Here is an 18,044-nt window from a genome sequence, read left to right on the forward strand (position 1 = left end):
ACATTTTTATCTTTATGTATGAAGCCTGAAGTGTGGGAAAAGGTTTAAAAAATCAAGGGGGCCGAATACTTTCGCAAGGCACTGTATATACTATATATTTGAGAAAGGTTTACAGTTGTTTTTTTTTTTGCCTTAAGAGGTTTCCCAAGGGGTCATAGGTCCTTATTAAAGCTGTGCATATTACTAGTGATCTCCATTCTTCATCTCTTTAGAGAATTTTAAACACTTTATCATTATTATTATTATTTATTATTATAGCGCCATCAATTCCATGGCGCTTTACATGTGAAAGGGGTATACATAATAGCGACAAGTACAATAATCATAAACAATACAAGACACAGACTGGTACAGGAGGAGAGGGTCCCTGCCCGCGAAGGCTCACAGTCTACAAGGGATAGGTGAGGATACAGTAGGTTAGGGTAGAGCTGATTGTGCGGCGCTGTATCAGACTGAGGGTTACGGCAGGTTGTAGGCTTGTCGGAAGAGGTGGGTCTTCAGGTTCCTTTTGAAGCTTGTCGAGGTAGACGAGAGTCTGATGTGTTGAGGCAGAGCATTCCAGAGTATGGGGGAGGCACGGGAGAAATCTTGGATGCTATGGTGGGAAGAGGAGATGAGAGGGGAGTAGAGAAGGAGATCTTGTGAGGATCGAAGGTTACGTGCAGGTAAGTACCGGGAGACTAGGTTAGAGATGTAGAGAGGAGACAGGTTGTGGATGGCTTTGTAGGTCATGGTTAAGTTTTTTAACTGGAGTCGTTGGGCAATGGGAAGCCAGTGAAGGGATTGGTAGAAAGGAGAGGTCGGGGAGTAGCGGGGGGACAGGTGGATTAGCCGGGCAGCATTATTTAGAATAGATTGTAGGGGTGCGAGACTGTTAGAAGGGAGGCCACAGAGCAGGAGGTTGCAATAATCCAGGCAGGAGATAATGAGGGCATGTACTAGGGTTTTTGCAGCTTCTTATTCCTCACGTAAACAAGTTATATGTTGGCTTGCAGCAGCTGCAAGAGAAAGAGCTTAACGTTTAAAGGTTAAGTTTAAAAATGTTTAAGTAAGCATTGTTATAAAATTTGTCCCTATCCCCCCACTTCAGTGGTTTCGGTCAGGAAAGGAAGCCATGATGACCATGGGCACTGAGGCCTGTGATTGCTACAGCAATAAAGTGACATCTATTAATGTCCTGTTCTTACCACCTGACCCCTGCCGTCTATCACGGACTCCGTTATCAGGTGAAGGATTGGGCACCTGATGGTGCCTGTCCTAGCAGTGACCACCAAGAGCGGTCTTGTGTTGTAGCCACAGGGGTAAGAGCATGCAAGTAAACATTCCTTTATTATTCTATATCAACCTCTGCCTTTTGAAATATTGTTTTAATACCAAACAAACCCCTTAAGGCTGCGTTTCACGAAATTTGCCTCCATATCAATGAAAGTCTACATGGCATTGTGTGACAATTAATCATACAATCAGTAATAGTATAGCACTAAATATCCTTTTCTTTAAAAAAAAAATATAATAATTGCAAATGCTAAATCTGTATAATTTTCATTCTGCACTATGTCACCTACGTTATCTCCTCAGCGCACCCTCACCCTCCCATTTACTCTCCTTTTCTGAACTACAGTATATCATATTTGATTTTGCCATACCTCACCATTATAGGAGAAGTGACCATTGACCACTGATTACAATTCATTGTGTTTTTTGTATAACAGATAGCAGTTGGCTGCAAGACGTCAGAGAAGAACGTGCCAAACAATGTACATCTACAGTATTCCACTGACTTTGGTGTGAGCTGGAGTTATCTGGTTCCACAGTGTCTACCTGCTGACCCAAAATGCTCTGGGAGTGTGTCACAGCCATCAGTGTTTTTTCCAGCTAAAGGATGGAAACGTGTCATCTATCTTCTACCAGTTAACCTCATTGGAAAGTAAGTAATTGAACAATGGTTTGGCTTCGTTTTTGTCAAAAATGCATTTTCTATCAAAGTTTTATGAGGTTTATTACACTTCAACCAATATGATATATGTGTGTGTCCATGTACCAGACATAAGGATGGTCTATGTTGGTTCGTTTTTCTGTTTTGAACATCAAATTTTTAAAGTAAGGAATGACAACTTAATTTCCCATAATTATTTTTTAATACAGATTTTCTTCCCTTTCAAAAGGAAAAAAATATTCAGCAATGGTTGGGAGAATGTTTGGTATGTGTGAACATGCTTACTATCTAATTCAGTAGAAATCATTGACTATGGAAGCCTTAACCTAGGCCAGAAATAGTATATTTATACTAATAGATGAATGGAAACATAATTTGAGAAATCTCAGTGAAACACACTGGATGCACTAATTATTTATTTTTAGTTAAAAAAAATGTTATTCTGTTAGCGGATTTGTAGGTAGTGCTTTATAGACTTGGATGCACCATTTTATAAGGTTTCTTGTACAGTGGTACCTCGCTTAACGAGTAACCCACTAAACGAGAATTTTGCTTAACAAGCAAAGCTTTCGGTAAATTTGTAACCCGCTTTACGAGAAAGCTTTGCTGTGCGAGCAAAATCCTCACCTCAGACACTTCCGGTTTCGTTCCTCCACCGCGCTCTGATCCGCACTTGCAGTCCACACAAACACGCACGCACAAACACATACGCACGCACACACATACAGTATTATGCTCACCTTACCTTCCGTTCCACCACTGACCTCATGGATCTTGTAGTTCCTGGGTACATCGCGACGTGCTCACGGCGAACTACAAGTACCATGAGGCCGGCGGTGGAACGGAAGGTAAGGTGAGCATATAATATGTGTACCTTCCGTTTCATCGCCGGTCTCCTGGGTCCTGTAGTGCGCCGCTCCGCTCCACTCCAGGCATCTGCATCCATAGCGACGAAGCAGGAGCTTCCTGGTTCCTGTCACCGCTACTCAAAGGCAGCGCGCTGGCCAATCAGAGGCAAGCGGCTCTGCCTTTGACGTCAGCGCTCTGGCAGGAAGTTCCTCCCTCGTCGTTATAGTTACCTGATACATGGCCCGCACCGGAGAACAGCAAGTCCCAGGAGACCGGCAATGGAACGGAAGGTAAGGTGAGCATATAATATGTGTGTTTGCGTGCGTGCTTGTGTGTTTGTGCGTGTTTGTGCGTATTTGTACGTGTGTGGAATGACAGAATAGGGGACCAGGATGGGGCATTTAACTAGTTGTGGAACGAATTGTCTGCATTGAAATGATTTCCTATGGGAAATCTTGCTCTGCTGAACGAGTAACTTGGTTAACAAGCACAGTCCCAGAACGGATTGTTCTCGTTAAGCAAGGTTCCACTGTACATAATATGACATAAAACCTGTATGACCGTTTGTCAAATGTTAGTCCATCCACCTATTTTGACTGAATCTGCAATAATGTAGGCTAACTGCCCCCTAACATCTACCATTGAGATAACATGTAATGGGCATGATTCCTTAAGATATGCTGTATGTGCTTTATTGAAATAAACAAGAACAAATTGGCTAATTTGAAAAATGTTCTTCTTATTAATGTATCTAGGGCCGCCACCAGGGCATTACAACCGTTGTACCGGGCCTGGTGAAGAGGGGGAGCCCGAGGTGATTACATAACTTTGGTAAGCCCCGGCCGCCCCCTCTTCACCGGGCCCAGGGGCGGCACTGTACCTTTAAATCTTCCTGTCTGGCCGCTTCAGACGTGGCTACACAGCACATGTGGTCAGGTCCTGGCAGATCTTCTGCGTGAAGAGGATCCTGGCATCTTCTCTGCTCTCCAGACAGGACATGCTGAGCTTAGTGTAGGCTCCATTCCCTCCTCCTCTTGTGCTGTGATTTATGGCTTCTCTCCTTCTAGACACAAAATTGCCCAACAGACAGAGGCTGGTAAGATGGATGTGTGGTGACAGCTGGTGACAGGGTTCTGGGTCTGCTATACTGTGCACTGTGGTGGGCTGGATGGACGACTAATAGAGGGTCAGTAGCTGTGTATGTTATAAAGAGCTGAGGGGGGGTCTGAGCTGTGTATATTATAAGAAGCTGGTGGGGTCTGAGCTGTGTATATTATAAGAAGCTGAGGGGGGGGTCTGAGTTGTGTATATTATATGAAGCTGAGGGGGGGTCTGGGCTGTGTATATCATAAGAAGCTGAGGGGGTCTGAGCTGTGTATATTATAAGGAGCTGAGGGGGTCTGAGCTGTGTATATTATAAGAAGCTGAGGGGGTCTGAGCTGTGTATATTATAAGAAGCCGAGGGGGGGTCTGAGCTGTGTATATTATATGAAGCTGAGGGGGGGGTCTGGGCTGTGTATATCATAAGAAGCTGAGGGGGTCTGAGCTGTGTATATTATAAGAAGCTGAGGGGGTCTGAGCTGTGTATATTATAAGAAGCTGAGGGGGTCTGAGCTGTGTATATTATAAGAAGCTGAGGGGGTCTGAGCTGTGTATATTATAAGAAGCTGCATCCTGTATAAATCCTCTTTTTTGTTGTTGTTTTTTTATATATATATATATATATATATATATATATATATATATACATACATATACATATATTATATATTATGTATTAGTATAAGGACCCACAAAAATGAGGATCCGTGACGTGGATTGTGGGCATCCGTACCATGGCCATATTACCTACCAATACCTCATATATTTATATATTCTTTTGCACAGAATATTTTTTACAGGATGCAGCAAGGCCTCTGTGTTAGGCCTTGCATACTATAGTCACTGTCCCTGCATGGAGCACATACTGTATATAATACTGGCGCAGCCTGCTTGCATCTATTGTGATGGGCTTAACTAATAGGCTGCTTATTAGATACTGTGAACCTGCATGTGTGAACAGTGACTTATGCAAGCCACAAGTGTGCAATTTTACAATCAAGCTGCTTTTGCACCTCTGATGTCTCAGTTTATTGGAGGACTTGCTGCATCCTGGTAGTGCATTAGTTTTTGTTTTTTTTTGGGCCTGGGCAGTTTACCTCTTCTGCCATTTGTCTGGGAGTATATATTAGGGACATATTACCCTGTGTACTGTGTGCTGCGCTGTATACTGGGGACATATTACCCTGTGTACGGTGTTCTGCACTGTATACTAGGGACATATTACCTTGTGTACTGTGTGTTGACCTGTATACTGGGAACATATTATCCTGTGTACTGTGTGTTGCATTGTATACATTGGGCTGCTGGTGGGTGTTATGCCTTTTACACATCCATATATAAACACATATGTGTGGTATGCTCCGTTTTGTCTGTTTATTTTTATCACTCATTGTTGTATACATTATTAAAACTACGGGCCATCCGTATTTTTTTGGTTTGTGCTTTTCACAGATCCAGAGACTTGCATCAGCCTTTGTCATTTGTTCTGCCAGAAAAACACAGACATGTAGGCAGCTCCAAAGGTTAAAATGGGTACGTGCGACATCTTTGTAGTAAGCTCAGTTCTGAGCTCGTATCTCTGTAGTAAGCTCAGTACAGAGGAGCTGTGTGTAGGGGGGATATAATACAGAGGAGCAGTGTGGGAGGGGATATTATACACAGGGGCATTGTGGGGGGGGATATTATACAGAGAGGCAGTGTGTGCGGTGGATATTATATATGGGGCAGTGAGGGAGCGATATTATGGAGAGAGGCGGTGTAGCAGGTGTATTATGGAGAGGGGAGGTGTAGAGGGTGTATTCTGTAGAGGGGCAGGAATAAATTATAAGGTTTCTGAGGTGAATACTTCACTTTCTGGAACAAGTTCAAGGGTGCTAACAATTTTGACTGTGTATGTATGTATATACATATCTACACACACTCACATTTTTTCAAGAGTGGCAGTGAGGCTTGAGAAGGTTTGCAGAATGGAGGCGGAGCTGGGGTGGAGCCTGGGTAGAGTCTCAAGGGGACCCCAAAATTCTGCCCTAAAATTCCTAGTGGTGGCCCTGAATGTAGCATCATTAATTCTACAGCACTTTATAGACATCACTGTCCCCATTGGGGCTCACAATCTACATTCCCTATCAGTATGTCATTGGAGTGTGGGAGGAAACTAGAGTATCTGGAGGAAACACAAGGAGATACACCTCCTCGTAAATGTTGTTCTTAGTGGGATTTAAACTCAGAACTCCAGTGCTGCAAAGTAACTGTGCTGCTACATTAAAAATATCATAAATATAATAAACATGTCTATGAATGATTGAGCCGGCAAATGGGTCTGTTTAGCCAACATCTATCTTATTTTTGTGACAATCATTAGCAACCAATACACACATATAGAACTCCATTGTGATTGAATGCGTTTGCTGGGAAAGGTATCTTTCCTTTTGGACAGGACCTTTATGGTGAGCTATTCATGTTCATTATGAATGTCACAGGTATGGATTTACCATTGTGAGGACTTAAAGGAGAAAGAATTTTGTAAACAGTACCTTGCTAAAAAGAAGCCGTCTTGGCTATTAGCCTGTCTACATGAGTCTGACATCAACCTGCTGTTGTCAGAAAAGAAAGCAAATTAATGGCTGTACATATAATATATTGGTGGGCCAGCACCACCATAGTGGGAACCGCACCCACTGTGGCTCAAAAAGCACATATGAATAAAGCTTGACTTCATGAAATAACCCCTTTAAGGCCCAGGTTGCTACTAAATGTATTCTTTCTAGGACTAGTCTAGTTGTTCTCATAGAGATAATTTATGGAGTTTTTTGAGGGTATAAAATTAGCCAGTGTATCTCTTTGATAGAGATTTATTGTTTGGATATATGCCTGTGTATCAGGACAAATGATATTCACATGGAGTGCTGCACATCAGCCATATGCCAGACGCGAAGAACAGCTGTGTATGAATTAACACGAAGCAGCAGATGAGGAAGTTTCTTACAATATGTAGATGATTATTAATATTTCATAGTTTTGTTTTTTATTTGCTTCTAAAATAATTCTCTCAGATGGTTTATTTGATTCTCGTATAATATGTTTACACTGTTTTTCTTTCTCATATGTCAGTCTGAACCAATTATATTCTTATTAATGAGACCCACAAAGAGATATACAGTGCCTTGCAAAAGTATTCGGCCCCCTTGAATTTTCCAACCTTTTCCCACATTTTAGGCTTCAAACATAAAGATAAAATTTTAATGTTATGCTGAAGAATCAACAACAAGTGGGAGACAATTGTGAAGTTGAACGAAATGTATTGCTTATTTTAAACTTTTTTAAAAAATAAATAACTGAAAAGTGGGGCGTGCAATATTATTCGTCCACTTTAAGTTAATACTGTGTAGCGCCACCTTTTGCTGTGATTACAGCTGCAAGTCGCTTGGGGTATGTGTCTATCAGTTTTGCACAAGGAGAGACTGAAATTCTTGCCCATCCTTTACAAATAGCTCGAGCTGAGTGAGGTTGGATGGAGAGCGTTTGTGAACAGCAGTTTTCAGCTCTTTCCACAGATTCTCGATTGGATTCAGGTCTGAACTCTGACTTGGCCATTCTAACACCTGGATACGTTTATTTGTGAACCACTCTATTGTAGATTTTGCTTTATGTTTGGGATCATTGTCTTGTTGAAAGACAAATCTCCGTCCCAGTTTCAGGTCTTTTGCAGACTCCAACAGGTTTTCTTCAAGAATGGTCCTTCATTTGGCTCCATCCATCTTCCCATCAATTTTAACCATCTTCCCTGTCCCTGCAGAAGAAAAGCAAGCCCGAACCATGATGCTGCCACCACCATGTTTGACAGTGGGGATGGTGTGTTCAGGGAGATGAGCTGTGTTGCTTTTATGCCAAACATATCGTTTGGCATTGTGCCCAAATAGTTTGATATTGGTTTCAGCTGACTAAAGCACCTTCTTCCACATGTTTGGTGTGTCTCCCAGGTGGCTTGTGGCAATCTTTAAATACTTTTTATGGATATCTTTGAGAAATTGGCTTTCTTTTTGCCACTCTTCTATAAAGGCCAGATTTGTGCAGTGTACGACTGATTGTTGTCCTACGGGCAGACTCTCCCACCTCAGCTGTAGATCTCTGCAGTTCATCCAGAGTGATCATGGGCCTCTTGGCTGCATCTCTGATCAGTCTTCTCCTTGTTAGAGATGAAAGTTTGGATGGACGGCCGGGTCTTAGTAGATTTGCAGTGGTATGATACTCCTTCCATTTCAATATGATCACTTGCACAGTGCTCCTTGGGATGTTTAAAGTTTTGGAAATCTTTTTATAACCAAATCCAGCTTTAAACTTCTCCACAACAGTATCACGGACCTGCCTGTTGTGTTCCTTGGTCTTCATGATGCTATCTGCGCTTTAAACAGAACACTTAGACTATCACAGAGCTGGTGCATTTATACGGAGACTTGATTACACACAGGTGGCTTATATTTATCATCATCAGTCATTTAAGACAACATTGGATCATTTAGAGATCCTCAATGAACTTCTGGAGTGAGTTTGCTGCACTGAAAGTAAAGGGGCAATTTAATATTGCACGCCCCAATGTTCAGTTATTTATTTTTTTAAAAAGTTTAAAATAAGCAATACATTTTGTTCAACTTCACAATTCTGTCCCACTTCTTGTTGATTCTTCACCATAAATTTAAAATGTAATGTGGAAAAAGGTTGAAAAATTAAAGGGAGCCGAATACTTTCGCAAGGCACTGTATCATCTCTTTACATTTTTGACCAGGTTTACAGAAGAATAATATATGTAGAAAAAAGTTTGGTACGCCGTTAAATGGAACCTGTGATGTGATTCATGCTGCCTGTACCACATTAAAAATTAATCAGAGACCAGCCCCTGCTATATAAATGATTGGAAACATTTTTCTGGTTTGATAGTAGTACCAATGTTGCTTTGAACATAATTTCTTCAGGTCATTTACCCACCTACAAAGCACGGAGAGGGCTGTAATTTTTATCGTGGGTACACTTCAACTGTGACAGACAGAATACAAAAATCTAGAAAATCACACTGTATAATTTTAAATAATTAATTTGCATATTATTGCATAAAATAAGTATTTGATACAATAGAAAAACAGAACTTAATATTTGGTAAAGAAACCTTTATTTGCAATTTTGGAAGTCAGATGTTTCCTGTAGTTCTTGGCCAAGTTTGCACACACTGCAGCAGGGATTTTGGCCCTCCATACAGATCTTCTCCAGATCCCTCAGGTTTCGGGGCTGTCACTGGAAAACATTGAGTCTCAGCTCCTTACAAAGATTTCTATTTGGTTCAGGTCTAGAGACTGGCTAGGCCACTCCAGGACCTTGAAATGCTTCTTATGGAGCCACTCCTTAGTCGCTGTGGCTGTGTGTTTCAGGTCGTTGTCATGCTGGAAGACCCAGCCACGACCCATCTTCAATGCTGTTACTGAGGGAAGGAGGTTGTTGGTTAAAATCTAGCGATACATGACCCCATTCATCCTCCCTTCAATATGGTGCAGTCATCCTGTCACCTTTGGAGAAAAGCACCTCCAAAGTATGATGTTTCCACCCCCGTGCTTCACGGTTAGGACAGTGTTCTTGGGGTTGTACTCTTCTTTCTTCTTTCTCCAAACATGGTAAGTAGGTTTAATGCCAAAAGTTCTATTCTGGTGTCATCTGACCACTTGACCTTCTCCCATGCCTCCTCTGGATCATCCAGATGGCCACTGGCGAACTTCAAATGGGCCTAGACATGTCCTGGTGTGAGCAGGGGACTTTGCGTGCCCATACAGGATTGTAATCTACGACGGTGTAGTGTGTTACTAATGGTAATTTATGAGACTGTGGTCCCAGCTCTATTCAGGTCATTGACCAGGTCATCCCATGTAGTTACGGGCTGATTCTTGACCTTTCTCAGAATCATCCTTACCCAACAAGGTGAAATTTTGCATAGGGCCCCAGACCGAGTAAGATTAACAGTTATCTTCTTCCATTTTGAAATAATTACGCCAACAGCTGTTGCCCTCTCACCAAGCTGCTTACCTATTGTCCTGTAGCTTATCCCAGACTTGTGCAGGTCTACAATTTTGTCCATGTTGTCCTTAGACAGCTCTTTGGTCTTGGCCATGATGGAGAGTTTGAAGTGTGATTGATTTTTTGGAACAGGTGTCTTTTATACAAGAAATGAGTTCTAATAGGTGCAATTAATACAAGTAATGAGCGTAGAGTAGAAGAGCTTAATTTTTTTTAAAAAAGGTCTGTAAGAGCCAGAATTCTTGCTGGTTGGTAGGTGATCAAATACTGATTTCATGCAATAACATGGAAATGATTTATTTAAAATTTATGCAGTTTGTGATTTTCTGGAGTTTTGGGGAATTCTGTCTGTCACAGTTGAAGTGTACCTACGATACAAATTACAGACCATTTTATATATATATATATATATATATATATATATATATACACACACAGATCTTAAGTAGAAAATCATTTATTAGCTGATAGATAAGAAGTGATGGCTGAATTTCACCTCAAAATTGATGATGAGCTGTGGATATAAGAGTGCAATAGGTTCTTACCCGGTAAGGAAAATGAGGGCAGTACGAGCATTGCACTCACTTTGTAGGGTTGTGAGAGGCACTAACCCTTGTAGCGCATGTAATGGTAATGTTCAGCAGCAGCCCTGAGGAATAGGATCATGTAAGATACACAATTCTTTTTGGATGTCCTGATGAAGGAGATGGATAGATCTCTGAAACACGTAGACCTGTGAACAAATAAAAGGGAATTAATCAATTTGTTGGATCCTGTGATTTTAGCACGGCTTAACCCCGTATTCCTTCCTTTTGAATATTAACCTCAAAATTGATGTGAGCTCAGAAACCGAAGAATCTCTGAACCAGATGCCTTTGCTGATATAAAATTACATAAATCCTTGAGACAAATTAAGTCCTGTATTAAAACAACAATTCATCAATTTATTTCTATCTGTAGAAAAAGTCATGTAGAGGCTCTTGTTTGTGTATTCCTGTTTTAATTGATGTCCCAGATTTGGGCTTTGTGCTTTCTTGACTCTTCTCTTCTGACAGGGCACACCAAATGCAATCTACATTTACCATTAATGCCTCTAAGCTTTACTGAGTGGCCAGTCTCATAACAATAGACTTGCTCCTAGGTCTTGAGTCAAATCTAGTGCCAGCAGTGATACAGTGCCTTAAAAAAGTATTCATACTCTATGTACTTTAGCACATTTTTTCACATTATACCCACAAACTTAAATATATTTTATTGGGATTTGATGTGATATACCAACATTAAGTAGCAAGTATTTGTGAAGTGTAAAATAAATGATACATGGTTTTCTAAATGTGTTAAAAATATAAATCTGAAAATTTGACATGCATTTCTAATAAGCCCCATGTAGTCCGATACCCCTTCTCTCCTTTGGTTTACAATTATCAGGTCTTCTCACTTGCTTATTTTCTCTGTCCTGTCACATCTCGAGTAGAGCTATTTATACTCTCCTGATACTAGACTTCCCTGCTGGCTATATTCCTTTGTGGATTCTGGAAACGAGCTCCAGCTACACTGCTAGGTATTTTGCTTGTGTGACAGAGACATGTGTGGTATTTGCCCTGTGCTTTATCAGTAATCTTACCTACACCCTTCTCTTGTTTGCTGTTAGGTCTGTAGGAATCTACCCTAGCTTGTATTACCTATTTCACATTTTCCACTTGTGCACATATTTTATGTTTCTTAATCTTGGGTCCCTTCCTATCTCTGAGCACTTCTCCTAACTTAGTTTCTCATGGGTAGCAACCTCCCCTCTTGTTCCTTAGGAGGAATAAGGAACAACTCAGTGGCATTTTGGGCAGACAAGTCCTAGTTGTGTTGGAATTGTGTTGTGGCTAGGGATACTCTAGGCCAGGGCTCTCAAACTCGGCTGGGTGTATGGGCCGCACAAAGGAAAAAAAATAATTTGGGGGGCCGCATTCTTTGCAGGACAAAGTGACATTTTTATTGGTACCATATATTTTTTACACACCTTTGGATCACTGATTTTGAACATTTTTCACTTGTTTATTATAGTAAAGGTGTACATTCTTTGTTTAAATATATATAAAAAAAAAAAATAATGGTAAAAAAAAATGTCATGCCTTTTTTTTTCTTTTTTACATTTTATCCCTTTCTTGTAACTAATAGTGTTACAATTATCACTATATAGAAATTTTGGCCAACATCTTTTAGTAATGTTCCCCATCTTTTTGTAATGTGCCCATACTTGTCCCCATCCAACAGTAATGTGCTCATCCTTGTCCCCTTCCTATAGTAATGTCCCCAGCCTTGTCCCCATCTTATCGTAATGTGCCCCTCCTGTAGTAATGTGTCCAGCCTTGTCCCCATCTTATAGTAATGTTCCCCATCTTTCTCCCCTTGTAGCAATCTCCCTATCCTGTAGTACTGTCCCCATCATATAGTTGTCCCATTCTATAGTAATGTGCCCATCCTACAGTAATGTCCCTATCCTATAGTAATGTGCCAACCTTGTCCCCATCCTATAGTAATATCCCCATCCTATAGTACGGTCCCATCCTATAGTAATGTCCCCATCTTATCATAATGTGCCCATCCTATAGTAATGTCCCCAGCCTTATCCCTATCCTATAGTAATGTTTCTCATCCTTGTCCCATTGTAGTAATGTCCCTATCCTGTAGTACTGTGCCCATCCTAGTCCCCATCCTATAGTAATGTGTCCAGCCTTATCCCTATCCTATAGTAATGTTTCTCATCCTTGTCCCCTTGTAGTAATGTCCCTATCCTGTAGTAATGTGCCCATCCTAGTCCCCATCCTATAGTAATGTCCCCAGCCTTATCCCTATCCTATAGTAATGACCCCATGCAATAGTATTGTGCCCATCCTTGTAATGTCCCCATGCTTTAGTAATGTGCTCACCTTGTCCCTATTCTATAGTCATGTGCCCACCTTGCCCCCATCCTGTAGTCATGTGCCCACCTTGTCCCTATTCTATAGTCATGTGCCCACCTTGTCCCCATCCTATAGTAATGTCCCCATGCTGTAGTAATGGGTCGGGGGCGGGGGCAGTGGCAGCTGAAAGGGGGCAGGGCGCTATAGCTTACCAATTGCTCCCTTCATTTCCACAGACGCCGGAGTGAAGCTGAGGGGGTGGTCTCTGGCCCCAAATCCACAGTGATTGGACAGATCGGTCACAAGGCCGGTCTCTCCAATCAGAGCTGGGGGCGGGTGAATCTGAGGTTACCCGGCTCCAGCCAATGATCGGTGCTACAGCTGCATTGATATGGCTGGATTTCAATGTTTCAGCCATTTTCAATTTCCATAATGCCGGTGCAGCGACAGGTGCGATGTTGTTCCTCGTTCCTGCGGCAGCACACATCGCTGTGTGTGAAGCCGCAGGAGCGAGGAACATCTCCTTACCTGCCGCCGGCTGCAATGAGAAGGACGGAGGTGGGCGGGATGTTTACATCCTGCTCATCTCCGCCCCTCCATTTCAATTGGCCGCCTGCCGTGTGACGTCGCTGTGACGCCGCACGACCCGCCCCCTTAGGAAGGAGGCGGGTCGCTGGCCAGAGGGACGTCGCACGGCAGGTATGTGCGTGTGAAACTGCCGTAGCGATAATAATCGCTACGGCAGCTTTCACTAGATATTGCACGTGCGACGGGGGCGGGACTATCGCTGCAGCACCGGTAACACATTGTTACCGATGTCGCAGCGTGCAAAGCCCGCCTAAACATACTGCCAGAGCTACACTGGAATGGTTTAGATCAAAGTATATTCACCTATTTGAATGGCTTAGTCAAAGTCCAAATCTAAATCTCATTGAGAATCTGTGGCAACTGTCAAGGCTTGAAAATTGCTGCTCACAGATGCCTCCATCCATCTCACTGAGTTAAGGCTGCTTTACACACAACGATATCGCTAGCGATCTCGTTAGTGATGTGACATGCCCAGATCATTGCTACGATTTGCCAAGATCGCTCATAGGTCATTTTGTAGCGGTCACACGTACACATCTCACAAACGTTCAGCGATATATTGTTTGACCAAGGCGGTCGTGTGGATGTTGTTCGTCATTGGCAGGGTGTCAAACGTAGCAATATGTCTGCTGCGTTCCAAACGACGAACAGTATTTTGAAACTGAACGACGTGTCAACGATCAACGATTTTCACCCTATTTGTGATTGTTCGGAGTCGCACGTAGGTTTCACACGCAACGAAGTCACTAATGATGACAGAAGTGCGTCACGAAAACCGTGACCCCCGACGACATATCGTCAGATAAACCGTACCGTGTAAAGCGGCCTTTAGAATGATTTTCCAAAGAACGGGCAAAAATTTCAGCCTCTAAATATGCAAAGCTGGTAGAGACATACCTAAAAAAAAAACAAAAAAAAAAACTTGCAGTAGTAATTGCAGCAAAAGGTGGTCCTAAAAAGAATTGACTCTGGAGCTGAATACAAATTCACTTCACAATTTTCAGATTTATCTTTTTTAAAATATTTAGAAAACCATGTATCACTTCCTTTCCACTTCATAAATACTAGCTATATTGTGTTGGTATACCATAAAATCACAATAAAATACATTTTAGTTTGTGGGTATAACGTGAAAAAATGTTGAAAAGTTCACAGGGTATGAATATTTTTTCAAGACACTGTACATGAATGAACCAGACTTGCTGTTCTAAGAATACATTTACTAGACTGATAATCAGACTGGCAATTATATGACACTGCTACCCATAATAAATGGGCTCAAAATGTATGGATGCAGCTGAGATGTGATGGTGTAGCATAATATTTGTGAAAATACTTGCTGGACAGTTACTTCCGGTGCATCAATGACTGTCATAAATGAGTATTTCCTAACAATTCTGTCTATTTGGGACTTGAAATTTCCTTTTAACCCCTTCACAACCTAGGACATATATATACATCCTAGGTCACTTCCTTCCCGTTACCACACATGTCTGCTAATCTGATCAGCAGACATATGCGGTTATCAGGTGTGGGTTGATCTCCAATCCACCTGTGCCTGTTAACCTCCTAGATTGCCCTGTCAAACTCTCACAGCACAAACTAATGTGCTCCGGCAGGGATCATGCTGTTCCCTGTCGCCATCGCCAATGGCTTTCTATAACAGTGCGGGGTCAGATGATGACCCTTGCTGCTGTCATAACTCACGTCACTTCCTATGAATGTCGGCAGAGTGCCAGCACTCAGGAACATAGCATTTCTCCTGATCAGAGCGGCGATGCTTTAGCATTGCTCTGGTCAGAACAAGCGATCAGACACTGCAGGTATAAGTAAAATCAATTTAAAAAATATATATTTTTTAAGTTTTTAAAAAGTTAAAAAAAATTAACAGTTCAAATCACCCCTTTTTTTGCCCCATTGAAAATAAAAAAATACATATTTGGTATAGCCGTGTTCAGTAATGCCCGATCTATCCAAATATAAACTCAATCTATTCGGTAAAGGGCGTAACTAGAAAAAAAAAATCAAACGCCAAAATTACGGGGTTTTTTGGCTGCCACAACATTGAATTGAAATGCAATAACAGGCGACCAAAAGATTGCATCTACGCAAAAATAGTATAATTAAAAAACGCAGCTTGAGACGCCAAAAATAAGCTGTGACTGAGATCACTAAAAATTAGAATGTTACGGGTCTTGGAAATTGGAAACCTCTGAATTTTTTTTTTGACCACTTAGATAAAAGTAAAACTATACATGTTTGGTATCCAAGAACTCGTACTCACCTGGGGAATCATAATGCCAGGTCAGTTTGCCATATACTTAACATGGTAAATAAGAAACTCAAAAACAATTGTGCAATTGCACTTTTTTGCAATTTTATTGCACTTGGAATTTTTTTCCCGTTTTTCAGTACAATATGGGGCAGAATGAATGGTGGCACTCAAAAGTACAATTCATCATACAAAAAAGCAAGCCCTCATATGTCTATATTGATGGAATAATAAAAAAGTTAGGGCTGTTAGAAGAAGGGAAGGAAAAAACGAAAACGGAAAAATGGAAAATCGTTGGGGATGAAGGGGTTAATATTGCAGCTTTCATATGTTCTTAGTTGTGTCCTGAGCTACAATAATTAGCCACAGGTAAATGTATGTTTATTCATAGTAAGTAGTGATGAGCGAGCACTACCATGCTTGGGTGCTCGGTAATCGTAACGAGCAGTTGGATTCGACTCGATAACCAAGTATACTAGATGTCCATGAAGAATTCAAGCATTTTCACAATTGACTTCCTTTATACTCTGTACACGAGTTGTGCCCGTCCAGTCATCCAATTGCTCATACCGAGCAGCTGAACATGGTAGTGCTCACTCATCACTAATAGCAATGCTTTCCTTCACCTGAAGCAAAGTTTCAGTTTGTGGTTCTAGTCATATATTTAAACCATGTAACTAAGGCTCATTCACACATCTGATTTTCGCATACAATTGCTATCCATGTTTTTTATGGATAGCACTCATACTTGTTACAGGCTATGGAACAATTCACATGACCGTGATTTTTTAAAGACAATACGGTCCGTGGAAAGTCAGTGACATGTCCAATTTTGATCCAAGTGTTAATGACAAAATTGGACTGCACTCTTATGATTTTCATGGACTGGTCTGTCATTATGGCGAAGGTGAAGAAACTTTTTTTTACTTCACATATGAGAAAAACAGATGACTCTCGGACCACACTGAAATCAAACTCTGAGCAAAGTCTGATGAGAATAATCACTCCATTTACCTCGTACATGTAAAAATCGGACGTGTGAGTGAGCCCTAATGCTGAGTGACTTGTGACTTCCACTTTCCCCTTCAACACCCAGCACCCTGTCATTTAAAGGAGCTTTGCAATTTCTTCTGCTGCCCTCTTTTAACACTACTTTTTCTCATAGTCCTGTCAGGTTTCGATTTTACCAGAAGTATTCAGATATGCAGTGGGGAATTGATAATTTATACATTGGACCTGGCTGCTTGGACAACTGTAATGGCCATGGGGATTGCCTGAAGGAGCAGTGTATTTGTGATCCAGGATACTCGGGGCCAAATTGTTACCTGTCCCATCCCATTAAGGTGAGTACTATACATGTATTGCTGGAGATGTATTAGTAAAAGGATCACCAAAAATCTGCAAAGTGTGATAAAATGAAGTACATAACTTGTGCCAAGTTTCTAGTTTCTTTTAGACCCTCTTTAATGGGTTTTAAATAACAATTAAGATGTTTGGTTAGGAGTATTTGTAAATGCATGGAGTCTAATAAAAAAAGTGAACTGTGTAATTTGGCACAAAATATTGGTGTGTCCGATGAGCCGTAAAAAAGATGTTTGTATTTTCTCTGGATGATCATGGAGGCAGCCATATTGCCTTTGCGTCTGCTCTGTTAACATTTAGAGCCCTGCTTTATGGCAGGCACATCAGAAACTGTAGACAGGAGATAACTTATTGACCATGTTCTGGGCATGCTCTGTCACCTGTGCAGGGGATCCTATGATTTCTGATTCCTGCTTTGATTAGGTGATAGCTACTGGATTGGATCTTTAAGAAACAGAAGGTGTCAGGCCATTGTGAGGAACAGTCTGTGTGAAAACTTCAATGTTAAGGAAATATTTGAAACTATAGAAAACATGGGATATTCAGAAATAATGATAGATTTTTTTTCACAATTCCCTTTAAAGAGGTGGTTCACTGCTCTGCATTAGTGGCCACATTTCTGTAAAACTGATAGGGAAAACTTTTTCTAAATACCTTGTTCAGCCAATTCTGCCTCTGAGCGGCGCTATTGTGGTCCGCTCATCCCCATGAAGTGACGCCCGGGCTCCGTGACCTCTGGGATCCAGGGATGTCATGTCAACTTCCAGTTGACCCGACATCACTGAGCCCAGCCGCAGTCTTCCTGAGTGACTGGGCGTAGGCAGTGTTTCGCCGCTCCTCATCACTCCTGTTTGCGGCGCTCTGCAGCAAAGGAAAGTGCGTGCCACATGCGGGGTTGTGATGAGTGGTGAAAGGCCACCCACAGCCCAGTCACTCAGGAAAACTGGGGCCAACCGCGATGATATCAAGTCAACTTGAAGTTGGC

At 41.6% G+C, this 18,044-nt stretch overlaps 1 protein-coding gene across 4 annotated transcripts in view; it reads left to right on the top strand.

Moving 5' to 3' along the window:
* The window catches only part of RELN (reelin), a 906,715-nt gene that overhangs the window by 852,788 nt on the left and 35,883 nt on the right, over window positions 1-18,044 (top strand). For all 4 annotated transcript variants that reach the window (XM_075345182.1, XM_075345183.1, XM_075345181.1 and 1 more), the window contains 2 exons: window positions 1,713-1,927; window positions 16,863-17,040. In XM_075345182.1, the coding sequence (XP_075201297.1) occupies window positions 1,713-1,927; window positions 16,863-17,040 (393 nt within the window). The remainder of the gene's footprint in view (window positions 1-1,712; window positions 1,928-16,862; window positions 17,041-18,044) is intronic.

Source organism: Anomaloglossus baeobatrachus, chromosome 4, assembly GCF_048569485.1.
Source record: "Anomaloglossus baeobatrachus isolate aAnoBae1 chromosome 4, aAnoBae1.hap1, whole genome shotgun sequence".
In the NCBI taxonomy this organism is placed as follows: Eukaryota; Metazoa; Chordata; class Amphibia; order Anura; family Aromobatidae; genus Anomaloglossus; species Anomaloglossus baeobatrachus.